Source organism: Caretta caretta, chromosome 5, assembly GCF_965140235.1.
Source record: "Caretta caretta isolate rCarCar2 chromosome 5, rCarCar1.hap1, whole genome shotgun sequence".
In the NCBI taxonomy this organism is placed as follows: Eukaryota; Metazoa; Chordata; order Testudines; family Cheloniidae; genus Caretta; species Caretta caretta.
In genome coordinates this window covers 132,200,616-132,224,125 of record NC_134210.1, presented here as the reverse complement: position 1 = coordinate 132,224,125, position 23,510 = coordinate 132,200,616, and the positions used below count along the sequence as shown (strand labels likewise).

The following is a 23,510-nucleotide window of genomic DNA, read 5'->3' as shown; positions in this document are numbered from 1 at the left end:
GTATGGCTGTTTGCTTCCTTCATGAGACAGGAGTGAATGAATCAAAGCCCACCTTCCATGATCTGTTGAAGCATCTCACCATGAGTCCATGCCCAGTAGATAAGGCTGGGTGGGTCATGTCTGCTCTTCGTTCCCAGGTTCACTCAGCAACAAGATGGTGTATGTCTTGTTCACTTGCGGAACTCCATTCCCAAGGAGATCCATCAGAAGTCTCTCATTGGCTGCTATTTGAGTGTTTCAGAAGCCCTTTTTGTTCTAGGCAGCTACTTTTAATTGATCTTGGGTCTACTCATCGTGTTTTAACAACTGTTTTCTGTTTTCCCTATTCTCCTTCCAAGTCCGAAGTAGTCCCCTTGTGTTGGGAATGCGAGCCTGAAAACTGTCAGGTTTGCCCTAATGCTGCGGGTTTTTTTTCTTCCTACCAGGCTATGCGCTATATTTGGCTGGACAGATCTTCTCGTAGAATTTGTTGGGAGATGAAAGGAACTTGAATTTCTCACGTAGAGTGCCTTATTAATAGATTTTTTTAAATTTAAAAAATACAACTAAAATCAAATTATAAGAATATTCTAAAAATTACAATTTCTAGTTTCTAGCAGTCTTAATGGTATGCGGCAGTTCTTCTGTCCTCTTTTCATTTATAATGAGCGTAACTTGCCCATGGGGTACAAACTGCCTTCTTATTTGGCCTCCTTCCTTTTCACATTTGTTCCCTAAGAAGGACTGTAACTGAGGTCAGAAAAGATGCACAAAACTCTTTTGGAGATCTATAAATAGAGAGCACTGGGATTTGGGTGCATTGTGCTAATTGCTTTTCATATACTAATTTGTCACTTTTCCTATGCAAAGGGGTTCTTGCAGCACACTTTTTACTTACTTTTATTATTTTTAAGGATCATTTTAACTGTACTAAATGAGCATTGATACAGTAATATAAACTAAGGCCAGAGTTTTCAAATGTGTCTTCCAAAAGTATGTAGACACTGAAGGAAGTAACTGTATTTTCAAAAGTACTGAACACCCTGCATTGATTTCAACTTTACGCATCCTGGTTTGGAAATGGTGATGTACAGCCACCATTTCGTTAATGCGTGGGCTTCTTTACAGTGTAACACAATAGTGTTGGTACTATAACACCATTCAGCATGTCAAATGGAGACAGTAAAGAATTCAGGATTTCTCATGCCACCATAGGCTGGTCCATGGAATCCACTATCCTGCCTCTGGAGGTAGCCAATGTCTGATGCTTAAGAGGAAGGCAAATAAAATCATAAATGAAACCCAGCTTTACAAACATTAAATCCTATAATGCACCTGGCCAAATGTGCAATGCATTTCATGAAAGAAAAATCCCTTTGTGGCCCTATATTGATCAGTCTGAGGTTTGATTAGAGCAAGAGACCAGCCTACTCCTCTCTTGTGTGTTTGACGAGGCCAGGCTAGAAATTGTGGGCCAGATTCTCAGCTGGTGTAAATCAGCATCGCTCCATTGCAGCCAGTGGAATCCAGCTGAGGATCTGGACCAAGTTGCATTTGTTTTAATGGTGCAATTTGAGTAGGAAGAACAATGTCACCACTTCAGCACCCCTCAAGAATGGATGAGGAGGGAAGGAGCTATGAACATAGCTGTGCCGGGGGAAAAGATGTGTGTGGGCAACTTCCATTCCTTTGGACAGCTTTCAGTGATTAAAAGATTAAATGACAGCAGCAACCATTGAGATCAGATCAGGCAGAAATATCCCTAGGAGTTTGGATTAGGGGCAGAGCTCTTGCAAGCACCAGGAAGCATGACCTCAAAGGAGCCATGAGAAAAAACAGGGGTATCTGAGTAGCAGCCGTGTTAGTCTGTGTCCACAAAAAGAAAAGGAGGACTTGTGGCAGCTTAGAGACTAACAAATTTATTTGAGCATAAGCTTTTGTGAGCTACATCACATCCGATGAAGTGAGCTGTAGCTCACGAAAGCTTATGCTCAAATAAATTTGTTAGTCTCTAAGGTGCTACAAGTCCTCCTTTTCTTTTTACAGGGGTATCTGTTCCGTTCGGAACTTTCTACAGGAATATGAGTCACATAAAAATGACCAATCTATCAATTCCAATGAGCTAGAGGGGAAACCCGTAGGGATAACTAGCTCAGCTTTTCAATGATAAATAAATAACATGAAGATATGAATGGACAGATCGTCCTTTTGGTATGTCAGCAACATAACCCTAATTAATCATTTGAAATAAAATGTTTAATAACAATCTTGCTTGGTACTGTACAGGAGCTACATGAAAGCCATCACTTGGAAAGTGAATGAAACATGCTAAAAGCAATTCCTCCATGTCTGATTATATTTTCATACATACACTATATCACTAAACATAAATGGGTATCTCACCAAACTCCTCCATAGACCGCATACTCTCCATAAAACACTGCAGAAAGGGAGCGCAGAGATGTGCCAGTGGCTTCTATATGAGACGAGGGCACCAGGAGTTATCCCTGGAGAAAGGCACTCTCTGTTCTTAACATGATTAGGATCCCTTCCTGGAGCTTTGGATCATCACAATCTCTCTGCCAGGCTCTGGAGGAGGAAACTCCCTCTACTCCAGCAGGACCCTTTGCCTGTGAGGGAGACGGGGTCTGCCTTTTATTCCAGGGATCCTCCTCTTTCTTGAAGTCCCTGAGGGGAACACTGCTTAGGAGTGGATTTCTCTGCTCCTCGCTTTGCCTTCCTGTCTGTTTCCCCATTTATCTGTGAAGCCCCTCCTCCTCCAGGCATGGCTAGCTGACTGTGCCAGCGGGGCCTGGGTTCATAGAGCAGAGCATTGCTGACCTGGTTTGTGCGGTCATCTGTTTAATGTCAGCTGGATCAGGTATAATCCATTAGTGGTGTCAAATCTGTGCCTCCAGCTCTTATGAAGGCATGGACACAATGGGTGTCGGCCCACCTTTGGGAATGATTTGAAAGGGTGGCATGTCAGGTCAGACTCCAGCAAGTGGACCATTCAGCTGAGTTCACATAGCACTCGTTGTCCGAGCGGTTAGCCCTTCTTTCTCAGCAGTCCCGGCACAGCTTTCATGGATGAGAACAATGGATCAGAGTGAGGACACAGCAGGCAGTTTGTGCTGATGAGCGCTTCCTGGTCTTTGCCTTCTCTTCAGTCACCTGCCGGGGAAAGAGCGCAGACTGGGTCTGGCTGGGGGGACCGGGACTGTGGGAGTGAGGTGCCTCAGAGAACTCCTTCCATGTTACCTCAAAAAAACCCAACGTTTCACTTGCCTCTCCCTCTGCAGTTTTTGCCTAGGGAAGTGGAGGAGCAACAGGCAAATGTTTCCATTTTCAGAGAAGAATTTGTGTCTTTTGTTTAAGCCCTGACAGTGCCGCGCCTCTCACAGACCTTAGATGTGCCCCAAGAGGAAGGGGATATGTGCATAGGTGCTGGAACTGGGGCTGCTTCCCCACCCCCTGGCTCGGATTGGTTTCCATCATATACAGGGTTTACAGTTTGTTTCAATAGCTCTCAGCACTCCCACTACAGAAATTGTTGCAGAACCCCTGAATATGTGTGTGGGGGGGAAGGGGGAGGATTGCAATGGACAGGGCTATTCACATTGTTGCTGTTGATGGAGACCAAGACGTGAAGATGAAGAGAGGGCCAGAAGCCACTCTCCAGATCACCAGCTCCTCACAATGCTGAAGACACCACTACTGAAAACCGCCTATGGCTTTTCTGCCTCTGCGAGCACTGGAGGCCACCTTCAGGCCTCCTTCCTCTTTCTCCTCAGCCTGTTTTCTACAGGTGTTGTGCGGAGTGGAATGCATCGCAGCCGTGGTGCAGCACACAGCCCTCGATAAGCAATAATGAGCTGCTGTTGTGTTTTACACCTTCAGCTGTTAATGTTACGAACCGCGCTTGATGCTGTGTGACTGTGCCACCTGGTTTCTGAATGTGGTTCTTCTGGAAGCCCTGTTGGTGCCGAGCTTCTGGTCATACCTCCCGCTACAAATGCAACTTGCTGTCTGTCTTTGTGGAAACATGGGCTAAGCTTTGACTGATACTGCTCAGCCTGTAACGAGAATGATGAGACAGGCTCCACCAGCTCAGCACAGGCACTGAATGGAGCACTGTTTCTTTAAGAAGAAAAGAAAATGTTGCTCCAATACGGCCTGATGCAGAGATGTCTGAAGTGCCAGACCTGCCGTGTCCCCTCTCGTTTTTAACAAGAGTTAATTGTTTGGGCAGCTGAAATTATATATCAGTGCACTGTCTCCATCCCTGACAAGCTGCATAGATCCTTACTGGTGCCCAGCCATGGACCCTCACATGCTATGACCTTGTGTGACAAGATTTTGACCCTAGTATTTTATATGCATATGTACACTATTCATTTGCAGAGCACCCACCGCAGAGTAGTGGGGGAGCACTTCATAACAATTTTTCCAGCATCATGAGATAATCGTGGACCAAGTGTTCCAGAGAAACAGTAAATTTGCCAAAGGAAACTGGGCCACAAGGGAAAAAATCCAAACAGAAGAGCTAGTGAAAAAGGGAGGCCAGAAAGGTGAACAGATCCTAATACAAAGGCCTTACATCAAGCTTTGATTGCAGCTACATTGAGTGAAATTACATAGACTGGTTCTTGATCTTGGTCATGTCCATGTGCAACCAGGATCAAGAACAGAGAACAACCTGGTAGTCTTATTTGCCTTGAAAGAAAATCGTGGACAGATGTCCCTCCACTAACTCGTGCCTCGATAAGGGATTTCTGTATTTTTGTAGTACTACAGAAAATGGGAACAATCTGAATGTCCCAGGGAGCTGGAATATTTTGAACAATGTGACAGGGCTGAACAGTTGGGCACCGTCACAGTTGTTCAGGAAGATCTAACACTATAGTATGGCCAGTGGCTATCGGAGTTCTTTTCCCAAGTGTCTTCTGCGTTCTTCTTCTGTATTCCTTTTCTCTGATCTTCTGGAAGCTCACATGCTTAAAATTCTAAGCAGGATGTTCCCGACACTTCTGGAAATGGTGTCATCCATGACCCTTCTCGTTCTCCAGCCAAGCATGAGGATATTGACTACCAATGGAGTTGTAACTTGTGCAGCAATAAAGAACTTTACCACCTCAGTGCTTGATAACTGTCTAGACAACTTCAGAAAATGTACAGTCCAGGAACATGTGCTGAAGAGCGTTCTACTCAGCCAGACAACACAATAGCATATTGTGATATGGATGTTCAGTGCTCTGGGTCCCCACAGAAACCCGCTCTAACGGAAAGCCATCCATCTACTTATTAGACACTCTGCTAATCATTTAGCAAGGAGCTAAGTGCTGGTTCTATCATGTACCATTGCCGCCGACTTTTATATCAACAAGCAAAGTGGGGAGAAGCCTATGGCATTATGCCAAGAGCAGTCGTTCCCTGGGACTTTTGTATAGCAACAACTTGACTCCACTTTTGCGCAACATGAATGCTGGCTTCCAAAGCAGAGTCTTCCGCCTCCACCATGAGTGGGAGTTGGCTGTGCACGTGAGTTAGAAGATTTCCATGAAGTAGAGGAGGATGCCATTGGATATATTCATGAACAAGTAAAATAGGATGACCAGAAATCTTTCTTTGCAAAATCCAACTGCTTAGAAGCACAAGGACTCAATACACTCATTGAACTGCTCCATAAATACAGGCATTTGTGTGCTTTTCCTCAGTTGCCATGGATCCATTATTCCCAGACGAGAATGAGAGACTTGAACAGGGTCATTCTAGCCATAGATCATCCTGTGTTTTCCCCCAGGAAGCTATTTTGCTAGTAGACAGTCAACAGCCGTAGGCATCCTTGCCCCCCTGAGGCTGAAGTCTGAGCTTGCTTTTTAGAGCTTTAATTTTTTTCTTGAGCCAGTCCTTTCTTAACAGATAAACTGGCTTTTACTGCTAAGAATGATGAGTTCAGGATCTTCTGAAACCATATTGTAACCTCCTGTTACCTTTTATGTTTTACAGAGCAGTCCAGCAAGACACCCGTATCAACAGAAGGAGCAAAAACTTCCTCACATAAGTCAAATTAAGTGGTCTCGTCTCTCTCCAATTAGTTCTTCAGACCTAGGTCTGCTCTCTCTAGCTCATTCTGCATATAACAATTTGCCTGGAACCAGAGCTCCATTATGTGGGAGTGAGAGTGACTTGAATACTGGCCCTGGATTGGTGACTTTAAAATAGGCGTGAACTATTTTTTAATCCTTTAACGTGGAGGTGCTCTTTAGCAAACAATTAAAGAAGGGGCTAAGCATAACTTCCAGTGTCTCTGAGCTGTATACATTGTCCTGCGTCGTTCACTGCAACCCTCAGCGTGCTGCGGCTCACCTGACCTCTTCTTGGGTTATAGGTTGCTAGTAACACTTCAGCTGCTGGAACACATCTTTACACTTGGTCCATAACAGAATCTTTCCAACTGGCAAGTAGCTGTGTCTGACTCTCTGCCTGTGCATGTGCATTTTGTAGGATGGCAGTGTCACATATGTTCATGTTTCCTTGCAGGCTACACGATGATTATCTCCCATTCATGTAAGAGTGGGTCCTCGGTGGCTATGTGGCTCACTTAGGTTCCTGGCTAGCTCATAGTGACACTTTCTTGTCCCTTAGTGATTCCTTACGACCTGTGTGATCACGTCACCAGCACCTCATTTATCTTTCTCCTATGGGTGGCTTAACCTGACCGGATCTGCAGTCTGGTACTGCCCTTCTGCAGGTTTCATGAATGCAGGTCGTATTCTTGGTGTGTGCTTTTACTACCTTTGAGGCTGTTTCAGTCTGGTCTGAACTCTTCTGTGTGTAGCCCAGTTGGTGTGAGTGTCCCTCTCAGCATTCTGCCCTTGAACAGCTCTGCTGTTAAGTGTTCCATGCGTATGAGGGGCATGTTTCTAGGCTCCAGGGGCACTCAGAGTGGACTGTCTTGCTTTAAAAAAAAATTAAAAAATTAGTGTTACTTTACGAATGGTCCCTGTATGGTAGATGGTCAATATAACACTGTAGTGATACTTTATAAATGGTCATGTCTCTCCTACCATGTCTGGCTGAGGAAGTTGTAGACTGGGGTGGATAAGACATACATCCCACGGATTTGCGAAATTGCACAGATCCGGGCTGGCAAAGGGACTGTGGTCTCTCGCTAGCTCTTCTGGAATGCCGTATCTGGTAGGGTTACCATATGTCCATATTTTCCCGGACATGTCCAGCTTTTTGGTTCTTAAATCGCCATCCGGGAGGAATTTTTAAATATCTAAAAACGTCTGGGATTTTGCCATTATTATTTTTCCTCAAAGAAGAGTTGAGCATTCAAGAAAGAGAGTGAATGTTGATTATTCGAGAAAGAAAGTGAATGTTGATTACTCGAGAGAGTGTCCGCTTTTTCCCCCTAGCTCCCAGCGCTTGCGCCCCGAAACAGCTGTTTTGCACGGCTGGGAGGGAGGGGGAGGAATGCGGAGCGCTCAGGGGAGGAGGCAGGGCTGGTGTGGGGATTTGGGGAAGGGGTCCAGTGTGACAGGGAAGGGGCGGAGTTGGGGCGGGGACTTTGGGGAAGGGGTTGGAATGGGGGTGGGGAAGGGGTGGAGTTGGGGCGGGGCGGAGGGGGCATGAGCAAATCTCCCCCTCTCCCCCTCCCCCCGTGGAGTGTCCTCTTTTTTGAATGTTCAAATATGGAAAACCTATTTTTTGGCAAAGGCTGCTTTTAGTCTGAGATGACAACATTTGTAGGTTAGATCAAGGAGAAAAGTGTGACCACAAGAATTTGCATTGAGCATGCCTGCAGCCTGTCCTTTGATGCATCTCTGTATGTGGTAGCTTGGGAAATCTTGGCACTGGGGTCTAATAAATGCCCATCAGAGGATCCAGGATTCGCTCATGTTCTCAGTGTGGCTGTCAGTATTGCTTCACTTGAGACATGTTAGACCAAACAGTTAATAGCAAGGGCTCCTGTAAGCACTGGAGCCAGTTTTGTTCAGAGGAGTGTCATGCTGGCCCTTGCCTGCACTTCACTTTCATTTCCTCACCCCCTGTGATGTAAGAACAAAACCTGTACACAGCGCTTCTTTCTTCACATAAACTGTGTTTTTGCTACTTGTGTTCTTCCCACTGCCTGCTTCTGCACAGGAATATTCTCCTCTTTGCTGTGACTGGGGCAGAGGCTATGATGTGGTCTCTGAGGTGTTCAAAAGGACATTTGCTGCTAAAATACTGCACTTGCAGATTTATTGCCAAATAGTAAATATCAAAACTACTTTCCACCAATGGGAGTATTAAAGTGCATAAATCTGATGACTACTTATCAAGGGACTGTTTCCAGCCACTGTCTCTCTAGAATTCTGAATAGAGTGTTGGCCACTTAGCATAGGAGATCATCTTACGTTGGTATGGAGTCGGGGTGGGTCGGGATGACTCTATTCAGCTCTTGTACATCCAAACATACCCACAAAGCTGTTAATCCTGGATCTATGCTACTTCTGCTCTGTAAATCATTACAGAATCCTCTAGCTGTTTCAGAATAATTGGGATTTCATACACCCTGCAGTACAGATGAGCACATTAGATCTTCTTTGTTGATTGGAGATGGACTAGTGTACAGTGCTCCTGTTTAGACTGCCACCATCTGGTTGCCTAGGAGTGTTGCTTTTGTATCTTTGGAGCTGAAGGAACTTGCAGAGTCACCTTAACTTCAAGTGTGGTTTCCCTCTACATGGATTATTCCTTTTGGGCCTTATTCTCGAACCCCAATGGGCTACAAATATCTCATTCATCTGGTGTACCTACTGTGACCCACCCTGTGACCCTGTGATCTCTACTGGGAATATGGCAGTGTGTTTAACCTCTGCCCAATGGTCTACCAAAAACCTCACTATACATTCTTGGCGTTGTTGTTCAATGCTGGGCATTCCTTGGCTCTGTCTTCCTCTCACTGGTTGCATGGTATTCTAGTGCTACCACAAGTAAAGTCCTCTTTCTGCATGGGTTCTGTATTGTTACTTTCTAGCTGAGATGCTGTCCTGCACACCTTTGCATATGACTACTGTACTCATGTGTTACACTATGTATTGCCAGACCCTCGATGGGTAGATCTTCTGCAACTCCTAAATACATGCCCTGGTTTTGTTGCATGCGTTTGGGCCTCGTACCTTTTGTCTCAGTAGGTCTGGGCCTGGTTTGATTGACCCATTAGCCTGCTTCCGTACACTAATTGCTTCCAGTAATTTTTCTGAAGTCTACCCCATCATTATATGTCTCCCAGAACTGGTTGCTTCACCTGCCCTACAGATTGTGATTCACTCCTGCCCGCTTAAGTCTGCTTTTCTTCAGTCTTTCTTTTTTACCACATTGTGCTGCCACTACGTGCAGTTTTGTTCTTGAACATATCTTCCTTGCGCAGGTTTGTGTCTGTGCCCCCTTCCGGCTGTGGATATGGCCAGACCTGGTGGCTTTCATAGGCGCTGCTTTCTTTTTAGTCACGGCAGTCCCTAAGCACAGCTGTTATTACATGTAGCCTTGATGACCCATTTGGTGTTGTTCTAGAGAGTTACTTGCTCTTGGCACTTCCTTGCTCAATACGCAGAAGAGAATGGCCACTTTCAGGCCCTCTGCTTTGAGGCTGGCCCCTGATTCTGTCACAGGCAGCTGAAAACGTTGTTCCTACCACTGCCAATTTTTTCTTATGTTTCCCTCCAAGGACATTTTTGCATTAATTGTTTATTCATGGAGTGTCCCTTGCTGTAGTGACTTCGAAGTGCCTCACTTTCTGGAGTTGTTTTTCTTTTTTCTTTCCTTTGATGGTTTTCTTTATCTTTTTTCTGGGAAAGATAAGTTTAAGATCTTCCAATATAATGTGATGTTTTTTTTGTTATCTCCTTATGACCTTGTTGTTACCTTCTGTGTGTTGCAGAGCCCGTGTTTGGGATACAAGCATCAACAGAAGGGACTAATGCCTCCTCCTGTAAGTACATACAAACAGTTCAAGTCTTTAAGAACTAGCTCTCCAGACACACATTTTCCTCTCTAGCTCCATGAGTGGATAATGAAGTTATCCCAGAGATACAGTAAGTGACAGGGAGCAACCCATTTGCATATTGGGACTAGCAATATATTTTTAAGTGTCAGTGTTCGTGAATGCTATTGTATCAGTCTTTGAGCTTCAGAACCTGAGCCAGAGAGGGTCAAACCTTTACAGCCTGAGGGCGAAACGTATTATTTCAGAAAGGTCGAGGGGCCATACTCAGGCAGTGCAGAGGGAGAGGAAACCACCAAAGTCCCCTACTGGGAATTTCCCCATTGTGGGGGAGTCCCCAGCAAGCCCTCTGGCTCCTACCTCCCTTTCCTCAGCACATGGTACTGGAATGTGCAAAGCTCCAGCTACCCCCATCTGGAGCATGGCCCCTGAGGGTCCTTCCAAGTCTGTTGTCAGCTGGCTCATGTTAAAGCTTCACCGTTTCTTCTCTGTTTCCCCTGCCCTGGACTGCCCTGGGTGGCTGTGTGGGGGAGGGGAGACATTTTTGCTGAGTGCTCCCTTAGGTTCAGGCAGAGCCTGCTGAGCTCCTACCCTGCTCTTCGTGGGGCTCTGGCAGCGACGTGGACAACAGAGCAGTAAAAGCTACTCTTCTCCCTCCTCTGCAGTGCAGAGGCAGCCAGCCGGGGGGAGGTGCTGAGCAGAGGCATCAGGGAAGGGACAGCAACTGCTGTGACTGCTCCCAGGAGAGCTCCTGGGGCTGCAGGAGAAGCAGTGTGAAGCAGCTGTGGAGGTGGCTCTCCTACATCCTCCACGTCGTGATGGGGCTGATTCAGACCCTTCAGCTTGGCCATCGTAGGTTGCAGCTCAGGGAGCCACTTTTCCATTCCTGACAACGTGCACATAGTCGTCATACCACAAGCACCCTGGAGGGCCACAGTTGAGAAGCCCATACATCCACTGGACACCCCTGGCCCAAACAGCTAGCTTTTGAGCATCGGGAAGGCATCACTGTATAACTGATAGGACGATTGGTGGGGCGGGGCTCATCTTCCTCTGAACCACTAGGAACTGACTACTGCCAAGGTGAATGGACCATTGGTCTGATGATCCCTCATGACAGTTCAAGTGTTTCTATAAAATGTATTCTGCACGGTATAGCAAACTATATATAGATGCCCTTAGTTCATGTTTAATAGCTACTGTAGGAGCATAATATGGCATTTTCAAAGCCAAATGCCTGGACATGGAACTCAGAATATTCTCCGTACTTAAAATGAGAAATAAGATTAATGCCAGCAGATTTTTTTCTAGCTATTGGATTGATTGGTGCTTTTAACTGTGTGTCAAGGGAAAACAAGAAATTAGGGGCTGGCAAAAATCTTTCAGCCTGCAAGGTCAGAGTAATAAATGGAATCTTACATTTTTGAGGCATAACAGCAGGGCAAAAAGACAACCCACCTGAAAGGCATCCTCAGGACTGGGTATTTAAAATAGCCTCTGAGACTTCCGCAACCTAATTCTGCTCTCACACTGATGTAAATGAGGAGTCACTCCATTCAAGTCAGTAGAATTAAACAGGAAAACTGTTGAGAGAGCACAAGTAGACCCTACAGCCTTGCCCCTCGGGTAGAAAAAACGCTCCCAAAGCAGAATGGTCGTGTTTTACATTCGCTTTGCATGTGGGTAGACACTGACACACAAGGCATGGCAAGGCGAGATGTTTGACAATTAGGCCCCCATATATGGCATGAAGTTGTTTAGGGTTTTTTCCGGATTTGACTGGGTCATGCCCATTTCACAGTAGTTGTTATGAATCTTGTAACAGCCACAGGAGGTAAAATAAACTCTTTCCTTCCACCACATTGAGAAGATTAGATGTTGTTTCAGAAAACATACCAGCAGTGTCACCATCAGCCAAACACAAGAATCTCAGAACATTGCCCTGGCCTAAATTTTCTTAAGTGACCAGTAATTTAGGTTTCAGAGTAACAGCCGTGTTAGTCTGTATTTGCAAGATTTTAGGTGCCTCATTTTTGCGGGGACCCAACTTGAAACATCTTAAGGGTGCCTGGTTTTCAGTGGGCAGGTGCTCACCACTTTCTAAATGCTCACCACTTCTTTAAGGTGTGTCAAGTTTGGCACCCAAAAATTGAGGTGCCCTCCTCAAAATCACTAGTCCCTTTTAAAATGTAGGTATTGGTGCTTGTAATTATCCAACGGTTCATCTGGATCAGTAGAAAAGAATTCAGGTCAAAGCCTGTTCATATCTTCTTTCATCATGCAAGGATCTATGGATGATACTAACTTACAAGTGATAGCGCTGTCAGGTGGTTTGTTTTCCAAATTCAAAGTAAATTACACTTGCAGGATAGTATCCATTAAGTTTATTTTTTATTATTCAATACTGAAAACTGAATTATAGCTTTTATTTTTCTTTTCACTGTAGTTCTGTGTGATAGAATTTCCCCTGCAGGATTGGATGAGCTAAGTGAGCAAATCACTAGTAACTGGAGCCCTTTGCACTATCATTAGCAAGGGCTGCTGAGGTCATCTGAGCAGTTAGGGAATGGAAGTCATTTTTCTTCTGTTTTTAGGGCTGCAGTGACCTGAAACAAATCCCTCACAACCTATGACTCTTTTCTGTATGATGCTGGTAAGAGAGAAGTAATTCTGAAACAAGACAACTCAGTGCCTTGATATCACGTGCTTTTAGTTAACTGCATGCTTAAGACCAGAAAGGAAAATTTGGTTGGCTTTGCAGTGTTAAGAGAATTGCTGTAAAAATGCTCTGCTTCATCGCCATGACAGTCAAATATTGTGTTGCATGGCCTTGCTCTTATTTTACAAAGTGTCCCTAAAGATGTATTCTTGCTTGTAAAATTATAATGTGGTGAGATTCTAAAGTGACCAAGTGCCGTGATAAGGCACCGGACAATTAGTGGAGTACCAGTCATAATCAGAACCTTGCACAGGAAGGAGCTCTGCAGCAAAATCTCTGCATGGGGAGAAGTGGGTGGGTGATCTCTGTGTAATGGATGTTCCATAAAGTGTTTTGCTGGGCACTATTTCTGTGTATGCTGTATTAGCACGAGGAAGAGTTTCTGAGCACTTTTGACCTGCTGGTAATCCAGAGGCTGGGATCAAGAAGGGGAAGCCAGTCATGTTGGGATCTCAGCCGGGATCAGCGTGGGGGAACTGTTTGCAGGACAGAAGAGTCAGATGGGCTTGCGGCTGAGGGGAGAGGAAAATCAGACCTGGGAAGGGCTTAGGTGGTTCTGCTTCATGAGAGTGGCAGGGAGTTGTACAAGGGTTTATGGAAATGTGAGAGGCCTTGAAGTGTTGTGGAGAGACAGTGGGAGGGTGTGGTGGCTGTCATGAAGCCAGGGCGCCTGTTGGTTGGGAGAAAGAGAAGAAACTGAAGAGGAGTTTTCTCTTTTTCATTCTTCCACATAGAACAAGTGCCATCCTTGATGTTCTAGGGGTAAAACTAGTTCAAACTAATGAGCAATAGCAGTGGAAAACGTTGGACTTGAACAGAGTCAAAACCTGTAAGAGAGTCAAAGGAAAGATAGAAACCTCAGGGGAGAATATTTGTCTGAAAGGGTACTGCTGAATAATGAGGATTCCTCACTCACAGGGATGCCTGTACTGATGCAGTGGAATTATTTCCATATGGCCTTGATTCCACAAAAACCCCAACTTTATTTTTCCTAAAATAGATCCTCAACAGTCCTGTTCGGGAAGTCCTGGTTCAGAAAACCCATGTGAGCTACTTAACCGGGTGTTTGACCGTCTTTATTCTTGAAAAATAAAAAAAGAGAGAGGAAAACCCCATGCCTTTTTGGAATAAACTCTAGCCTTATCATTCATTAAAGACCAAACCCATGCAATGTGTGAGAAGGCAGAGTATTTGGGCTCTAGGTGGATGCAGTGCGAGGGGGGTTAGAAAGGTGAAATCCGCCACCTCCAACCTGGAGAAAGGATCTGGCAGCAATGCAGCTCTCGCCATAAGTGCTGGTGCTGAGGCTGCAGCTGCACCCCGTGGCTCGAAGTGGTTTCCATCATATACAGGGTTTACAGTTTGGTTTATATTGTTTCAGCACCACCGGCTTCCTCGTCGTTGAGTGCCACTGTGTGGATTGAAATAGCAGCTGTGGTCCTCCGCTGCCAATTGTGTCCACTCGTCCGCATGCATCACTGCCCGCTGTGCAAGCGTGTGACGAGCCAGGCCAGAGAACTCTTCCAGGGTGTGCAGGAACTTCCGCACAGCTGCTCCTCCCATGGCCCTGCTGTGTAGCCTCTGTTCAGATCTGACGTGGAGGGCAGCACCTGGTGTTAACCCTCTGCTCTCTGGATGAATTTCACTTTATTTTCTCCTAAACCTAAATGACAAGAACGGCCATGCTGGGTCACACCAATGGTCCATCTAGCAAAGTATACTGTCTTCCGACAGTGGCCAATGCCAGGTGCTTCAGAGAACAGGGCAATTATCGAGTGATCCATTCCCTGTGTCCACACCCAGCTTCTGACAGTCAGAGGCTAATGACATCCAGAGCATGGGGTTGCATCCCTGACTATCTTGGCTAATAGCCATTGACAGACCTATCTTCCATCAACTTATCTAATTCTTTCTTGAACCCAGTTATAGTCTTCACAACATCCCCTGGCAATGAGTTCCATAGGCTGACTGTGCACTGTATGAAGAAGTAGTTCCTTGTGTTTTTTTTAAACCTGTTGCCTATTAATTTCATTGGGTGACCCTTGGTTCTTGTGTTATGTGAATGGGTAAATAACACGTCCTTATTCACTTTCTCCACACCAGTCAAGATTTTATAGACCTCTCTCATATCCCCCCTTAGTCGTCTCTTCCAAGATGAACAGTCCCAGTCTTTTTCAATCTCTCCTCATATGGAAGCCGTTCCCTACCCCTGATCATGTCTGTTGCCGTTCTCTGGACCTTTTCCCATTCTAATATGTCTTTTTGAGATGTAGCAACCAGAAGTGCAAGTAGTATTCAAGATGTGGGTGTACCCTGGATTTACATAGTGGCATTATGTTCTTTACTGTCTTATTATTTATCCTTTTTCTAATGAGTCCTAATGTTCTGTTCACTTTTTTGACTGCTGCTGCACACTGAATGGATGTTCTCAGAGAACCATCCACAATGATTCCACAAGATGCATCCAAGAGCATGCACAACTGGAAAAAAAAGAAAGCCAGCTAGATCTAATAGTCAGTTTAGAGATGTGACATGTCAGCTAGCAGTGCTCATCTCTTCTATCCATAGATAATAATTTGTTCAATCCATCCTAGACATAGCTAGATATCTTCACAACTTTCCAGTTTTTCACAGTGCAATAATGCATTTTCCAACCTGCATATTAAGCGGAGCAGATTCAGACAGACACAGCAAAGATCACGCAAAGGCATTCTGGCTGTCACACTATCTCAGGTTCAAAATTGTGCTTCCATTAAAATATATACACATTAAACAGCAAAAACTATGTTGATTGTATTAGGAGATTGTAGTTTTACAGTGTGTTAATATGAACTTACACTGTCAAAGATAACTGTCTCACTAGTCAGTAGCCTGCATATTAAAATGTTGTAAATGAAATCACATGCTTTTCGCTAGTGATGGGTGAACTGCTTCAGGCCAAATAAGAATAGGCCCAAACCTTTCTCCATCTCCAAATTGTACCCAACCCCTCCATAAAGATTAGTAAAAAGTGTGTGATAAGAACCTCCCCTGCACACTTGCTAATTATTTCTCTCCAGATAGATGCTCAATTAGGACAACCCTCTCCTGAACTATAATCCTTCTGAGCCCCACTGCCTTCTAAGTTAGCAGCAACCTCAGGTGGGCCTAGGATCTACAGCACAAATGCACTGTCCTTTGGATACTCTTAATCATGCAGTCTTCCTTGTGAGATTTAGGAGCTGGAGATGAAGCCTCCTGCAAAGAGCTGGACAGATCCCTATTATCACAGGTGGGCACTGAGTTTTGGGATGGGAAAGAGAAGACTTTTCTGAGATAAAGCCAGGAGGTTTTTGGAGAGCTCTCCGAGTCTGGGGGCATCCTTACATTAGGGATCTACCCTTTAAAAATTACATTGTGGGGTTCCATGTACCCTGCTTCTCAGTGACTTTCCATTCCAGTTTGCTCCATCTACAAATAGAGTTGTTTTCTCTCTGCTACTCCTTCAAACTAGAGTCAGACTGGGTTCTCTCCTGGTATCATCACCAGTAATAAAAAATCAGGAAGCCAGCTCATGCTCTCCATAACTCCTGTGCCAGCCTTCTAGCCTTCAGAACAGTTGCCTGGGTATACGTGAGGATGTAGTTTGATCTGCAGAACTTTATTATTGGTGAAAAGATGCAAGAGGGAAATTATAATTTATTACAATAGAACCCTGAGGCCTCAATCCAAAATTTGGGCCCCATTGTGCTAAGTGATGGATAAACACATAGTGAGAGACAGTCCCTGCCTCAAATAGATGAAAATCTAAATAGACACGTGTGGGAGGGGAAAACAAGGCATGGAGAGGGGAGTGACTTACCTAAGGTGGCAGAACTGGGAATAAAACCCAGGTCTGCTGACTTTCTGATCAGGGCTTGATCCACCGAACCACACTGCCTCCCTAATGCTAGTAAGGAAAGAACCCAACAGAAATATGAACACACTGAGTTGCAGTAAGAAAAAATATTTTTTGTTTGTGAAGGGAGCAAGCTAGAGCTGGTCTCTCAGGGAGGGGGAGGGGGAGGTAGAAGGAGAGGAAAGGGGAGGGTGGAAACAATAAACCTGGAATCTAATTTTACAGTAACTTTTCAGTGTTGACACCCACTTTGAGAGCTTTGGAGGCTTGCATAGCTTTTGGCTAAGCCTTCTGACTTCTGGATGCTTACCCAACCCTCCAAATGGATTAAGGCTTGCTCGCTGTTAGTTTTTCTGTAATTCAGAGAATAGATCATTTTTGGTTTGAAATGAACCATTAAGGCCAATAGAGTTACCCTGCTGTCTAGTTTTCAGAGATTCTACTTGTTCTGTTTGTTTTTTTTTAATGCTACTAGCAAGAAAAGCAAAGGAAATTGCATTACAGCGAGGAGACCCAACAGTTACCCACCACTGATCATAGATCCATAAAAATACAGGCCTGGAAGGGACCTCAGTAGGTCATCTAGTCCAGTCCCCTGCACCCAAGGCAGGACTAAGGAATAATTAGACCATTGTTGCAGGTGTTTGATGATAAAGGTCTGACTAAAATCTACACAAGCAATAAAATGCAAAGCTGAGAGTGAAACTCAATTCTAAACTCTCTCTCTTTCGTATGTCTAACTATTGCAGCACATAGTGTATGTAAGATGACCTGCTATCTGGAGACCCTGTAACATACAGGCTTATTGGGGTGTGTTAAGATTTTGAGATGGAGTTTCTGTCTTAATTCTGAGTTCCCTTAGTTTTATTTGACTCCACTGTATTCTGAGTTTAACAGATGTTCACGTTTAATACTCTCTCTACATTAGAAATACAAAGAAGATGGTGCAGTGGCTCCTGCATCAGTGTACATGTGCTCAGAATAAAGAATTGGAGGACAAGCAGAATAGAATAATAATAATCTATCATTTATTTACCATCTTTTATCCCAAGGGAGCTCACACTGCTTTACCGTACCAACAAAATATATTGCTATCACGTCACTTACCACTGAAATGCAGACACCTCTGGGTGAAACGACACAACTGTTTTAACAGTGCCTAGCAACACTGCACAGTCATTTAGTCCAGAGCAGGAAGTGAAGAATACTGTATCCAATTGAAACAGCTGAGGGAATTTAGATAGGCAGAAGGCAGTTACTCATATTGCAGTTTTGCTAGCATAGTGGGACTAACAACCCCAGCTCTTGTCAAAAGTACTACAGGATCTCTGACCACAAGTATTCAGGACATAATTAAGAACATAAGAACATAAGAATGGCCACACTGGGTCATACCAAAGATCCATCGAGCCCAGTATCCTGTCTGCGGACAGTGACCAATGCCAGGTGCCCCAGAGGGAGTGAACCTAACAGGTAATGATCAAGTGACCTCTCTCCTGCCATCCAGCTCCACCCTCTGACAAACCGAGGCTAGGGACACAATTCCTTACCCATCCTGGCTAATAGCCATTAATGGACTTAACCTCCATGAATGTATCTAGTTCTCTTTTAAACCCTGTTATAGTCCTAGCCTTCACAACCTCCTCAGGCAAGGAGTTCCACAGGTTGACTGTGCGCTGGGTGAAGAAGAACTTCCTTTTATTTGTTTTAAACCTGCTGCCCATTAATTTCATTTGGTGGCCCCTAGTTCTTATATTATGGGAAAAAGTAAATAACTTTTCCTTATTCACTTTCTCCACACCACTCATGACTTTATATACCTCTATCATATCCCCCCTTAGTCGCCTCTTTTCTAAGATGAAAAGTCCCAGCCTCTTTAATCTCTCCTCATATGGGACCCGTTCCACATCTGAAAGACAGCACCTCTCCAGTAGCTCAGTGCCCCTAATATCAATGCAGGGGCATTGAGTCAGGGAAATACTCTGCGGCATCGTTCATTTCAGAATCAGCCCCCAAGAGTTTATTGTCGTCTCTGCTTTAGGGATTTTACAAGTGACACTGGGCAGGTTGAGATAATTAATATGAATGAATCTTACATTTCCTATTTAAGGGCAAAAGCTGGTTGCAGAAGGGATCACAAAGGAAACAGTTACAATCAAATAGTTAACATTTCTCAGACCTCTAGGAGACGCACAATCTTCAGTCGCCCTCTGGTTCTCAGTCCTTATGTGGTATTAAGTATCTGCCTCTAACTACTTAATTTCACAGCGTTTTCTTTAGCTATAATCTTTGGTTCTCCTTTCATTCCATGGGAGTTAGGTTGGCACTGCAGGTCTGAGCTGAATTAGCCAGTTCCATGAGAAAGTTTGTATACATCATCCTTTGGCTCACAGACAATTAATACAAAGCCAATTCTCTCCTGTGCCGCTCTCTCCAGTGGAAGTCAAAGAGGTAAAAAGCAGTGATTGGGCTGAGTGCTATTAAAGTTGGAAGAAGCTGACACTGCAGGAGCAGAGGAATAAGTGGAAGAGTTTATAATGCTTAAATACAGCTGGCAGCTTGGAAAGGATATTAAAGAACATTAGCTTTATCCATCTGCATGTTTTTTCTGTGTGAGGAATAAATCCATGAGGCTGGCACTTGACTCGTCAGTTGAATACGATTAGATGATATTCAGGGTCTTAGAACAGTCCCTCCCATATTTATTTCCCCCTCAGGGTGAAGGCTATGACCACTTATTCCAAACGGAGTGCTTTTCGAAGGTCACTGCTGATTCATAGTGCTGAAATGCACCGTAGGATGTCTCATGGCCTGTTCCCTTGACAGAACTCTAATGCCAGGGCCCTGTGAAATAAATATCCATGCAGTCTAATGCCAGAAGGAGCCACCATTGTGGTCATCCAGTCTGACTTCCTGCATAATACAGGCCATAGCACCTCAAGCGATATGGATCTAAGTGCCTCGCGATAGGAGCCACTTCTGAGAATTTGCAAAAAGAAAAGGAGGACTTGTGGCACCTTAGAGACTAACCAATTTATTTGAGCATAAGCTTTTGTGAGCTACAGCTCACTTCATCGGATGCATACTGTGGAAACTGCAGAAGACATTATATACACAGAGACCATGAAACAATACCTCCTCCCACCCGACTCTCCTGCTGGTAATAGCTTATCTAAAGTGATCACTTTCCTTACAATGTGTATGATAATCAAGTTGGGCCATTTCCAGCACAAATCCAGGTTTTCTCACCCTCCGCCCCCCCCACACACAAACTCACTCTCCTGCTGGTAATAGCCCATCTAAAGTGACCACTCTCTTTACAATGTGTATGATAATCAAGGTGGACCATTTCCAGCACAAATCCAGGTTTTCTCACCCCCCACCCCCATACACACACAAGCTCACTCTCCTGCTGGTAATAGTTCATCCAAAGTGACCACTCTCCCTACAATGTGCATGATAATCAAGGTGGGCCATTTCCAGCACAAATCCAGGTTTTCTCACCCCCCCACCCCCACACACACACACAAGCTCACTCTCCTGCTGGTAATAGCTCATCCAAACTGACCATTCTCCTTACAATGTGTATGATAATCAAGGTGGTCCATTTCCAGCATAAATCCAAGTTTAACCAGAACGTCGGGGGGGGGGGGGTAGGAAAAAACAAGGGGAAATAGGCTACCTTGCATAATGACTTATTCTCTATTTAATCCTAAATTAATAGTATCCAATTTGCAAATGAATTGCAATTCAGCAGTTTCTCGCTGGAGTCTGGATTTGAAGTTTTTTTGTTTTAAGATAGCGACCTTCATGTCTGTAATTGCGTGACCAGAGAGATTGAAGTGTTCTCCGACTGGTTTATGAATGTTATAATTCTTGACATCTGATTTGTGTCCATTTATTCTTTTATGTAGAGACTGTCCAGTTTGACCAATGTACATGGCAGAGGGGCACTGCTGGCACATGATGGCATACATCGCATTGGTGGATGTGCAGGTGAACGAGCCTCTGATAGTGTGGCTGATGTTATTAGGCCCTGTGATGGTGTCCCCTGAATAGATATGTGGGCACAGTTGGCAACGGGCTTTGTTGCAGGGATAGGTTCCTGGGTTAGTGGTTCTGTTGTGTGGTATGTGGTTGTTGGTGAGTATTTGCTTCAGGTTGGGGGGCTGTCTGTAGGCAAGGGCTGGCTTGTCTCCCAAGATTTGTGAGAGTATTGGGTCATCCTTCAGGATAGGTTGTAGATCCTTAATAATGTGTTGGAGGGGTTTTAGTTGGGGGCTGAAGGTGACGGCTAGTGGCGTTCTGTTATTTTCTTTGTTAGGCCTGTCCTGCAGTAGGTGACTTCTGGGAACTCTTCTGGCTCTGTCAATCTGTTTCTTCACTTCCGCAGGTGGGTATTGTAGTTGTAAGAATGCTTGATAGAGATCTTGTAGGTGTTTGTCTCTGTCTGAGAGGTTGGAGCAAATGCAATTGTATCACAGAGCTTGGCTGTAGACAATGGATTGTGTGGTGTGATCTGGGTGAAAGCTGGAGGCATGTAGGTAGGAATAGCGGTCAGTAGGTTTCCGGTATAGGGTGGTGTTTATGTGACCATTGTTTATTAGCACTGTAGTGTCCAAGAAGTGGATCTCTTGTGTGGACTGGACCAGGCTGAGGTTGATGGTGGGATGGAAATTGTTGAAATCATGGTGGAATTCCTCAAGGGCTTCTTTTCCATGGGTCCAGATGATGAAGATGTCATCAATATAGCGCAAGTAGAGTAGGGGCGTTAGGGGACAAGAGCTGAGGAAGCGTTGTTCTAAATCAGCCATAAAAATGTTGGCATACTGTGGGGCCATGCGGGTACCCATAGCAGTGCCGCTGATTTGAAGGTATACATTGTCCCCAAATGTAAAATAGTCATGGGTAAGGACAAAGTCACAAAGTTCAGCCACCAGGTTAGCCGTGACATTATTGTGGATAGTGTTCTTGATGGCTTGTAGTCCATCTTTGTGTGGAATGTTGGTGTAGAGGGCTTCTACATCCATAGTGGCCAGGATGGTGTTATCAGGAAGATCACCGATGGATTGTAGTTTCCTCAGGAAGTCAGTGGTGTCCCGAAGGTAGCTGGGAGTGCTGGTAGTGTAGGGCCTGAGGAGGGAGTCTACATAGCCAGACAATCCTGCTGTCAGGGTGTCAATGCCTGAGATGATGGGGCGCCCAGGATTTCCAGGTTTATGGATCTTAGGTAGTAGATTGAATATCCCAGGTCGGGGTTCCAGGGGTGTGTCTGTGTGGATTTGATCTTGTGCTTTTTCAGGAAGTTTCTTGAGCAAATGCTGTAGTTGCTTTTGGTAACTCGCAGTGGGATCATAGGGTAATGGCTTGTAGAAAGTGGTGTTGGAGAGCTGCAGAGCAGCCTCTTTTTCATATTCCGACCTATTCATGATGACAACAGCACCTCCTTTGTCAGCCTTTTTGATTATGATGTCAGAGTTGTTTCTGAGGCTGTGGATGGCATTGTGTTCTGCACGACTGAGGTTATGGGGCAAGTGATGCTGCTTTTCCACAATTTCAGCCCGTGCACGTCGGCGGAAGCATTTTATGTAGAAGTCCAGTCTGCTGTTTCGACCTTCAGGAGGAGTCCACCTAGAATCCTTCTTTTTGTAATGTTGGTAGGGAGGCCTCTGTGGGTTAGTATGTTGTTCAGAGGTATTTTGGAAATATTCCTTGAGTCGGAGACGTCGAAAATAGGATTCTAGGTCACCACAGAACTGTATCATGTTCGTGGGGGTGGAGGGGCAGAAGGAGAGGCCCCGAGATAGGACAGCTTCTTCTGCTGGGCTGAGAGTATAGTTGGATAGGTTAACAATATTGCTGGGTGGGTTGAGGGAACCATTGCTGTGGCCCCTTATAGCATGTAGTAGTTCAGAAAGTTTAGTGTCCTTTTTCTTTTGTAGAGAAGCAAAGTGTGCATTGTAAATGGCTTGTCTAGTTTTAGTAAATTCCAGCCACGAGGAAGTTTGTGTGGAAGGTTGTTTTTTTATGAGAGTATCCAATTCTGAGAGCTCATTCTTAATCTTTCCCTGTTTGCTCTAGAGGATGTTGATCAGGTGATTCCGCAGTTTCTTTGAGAGCGTGTGAGAATTTGAGATCTTTGCAGATCTGGGCCTGTGCTTCTAAATCAGTAGGTAAAACTCTAAAAGCTTGGAGGCTCTGTTTAGATGCCAGGTTCCAAACTGAATAAATGTCTCACTAGGAAATTGGCCGGAGGTATCAACACTCTTTGTGATATCATTGTTCTGTTACCTTGTTTTGTGTGGAAACTGGCTGATTAACTGATTACAGGCCTGTACTAACCTTCTTTAACTGGTGGATTAATTGGGAAATTCTGTAGTCTTCCCCATTTTATATACAGTGAACGAGGTGAAGTAAGGTCGTGAATTAGGCTGAATGACTCTTGTCTTGTTCACTTCATTAGTTGTGTAGTGTGGTGTGCTGTGACTGATGCTGGCATGTGTAACTGAGATGGCAAGAGCAAACGGGACAAATGCCCACTTTTGTCCAAAAAGTGGGGTGTGGAGGAACGTGTGGGAGGCGAGCGGTGATGCCAGCCCTGCGCCGGGGGAGGCAGGGCTCTGGTGAGCGGCTTGGGCCAGCCCCGCACGCTGTCCCATTTTCCCTTTGGGAAATATGGTCACCCTACCCAAACCCATGGAAGTGGATGGAAAACTTGTATTGGCTTCAGGGGGCTTTTGATCAGGCTCTTAATCTCTCAGGGTGGGATCGTCATAAAGCTCAGCATTGGCCCCCCTCTGCTCCAAGGGTAAAAACTCCCATGGACTTCAGTTGGAGCAGAGATAGGCCAAGACTGAACACATTTGAAAATCCCAGCAGGTGGAAAATGGGAATAATCACACCTCCCTAGCTCCCAAGGGTGGGGTGCTCCTGTACAT

The 23,510-nt window shown here is 44.9% G+C and overlaps 1 protein-coding gene across 10 annotated transcripts in view; it reads left to right on the top strand.

Annotated features, from left to right (window-relative positions):
- Positions 1-23,510, top strand: part of NRG1 (neuregulin 1) — a 763,523-nt gene that overhangs the window by 580,070 nt on the left and 159,943 nt on the right. For 9 of the 10 annotated variants that reach the window (XM_048851616.2, XM_048851621.2, XM_075128909.1 and 6 more), the window contains one exon: positions 9,914-9,964. The exons of the other annotated variant lie outside the window; for it this stretch is intronic. In XM_048851616.2, coding sequence (XP_048707573.1) covers positions 9,914-9,964 — 51 coding nt within the window. The remainder of the gene's footprint in view (positions 1-9,913; positions 9,965-23,510) is intronic. 10 annotated transcript variants of the gene reach the window in all.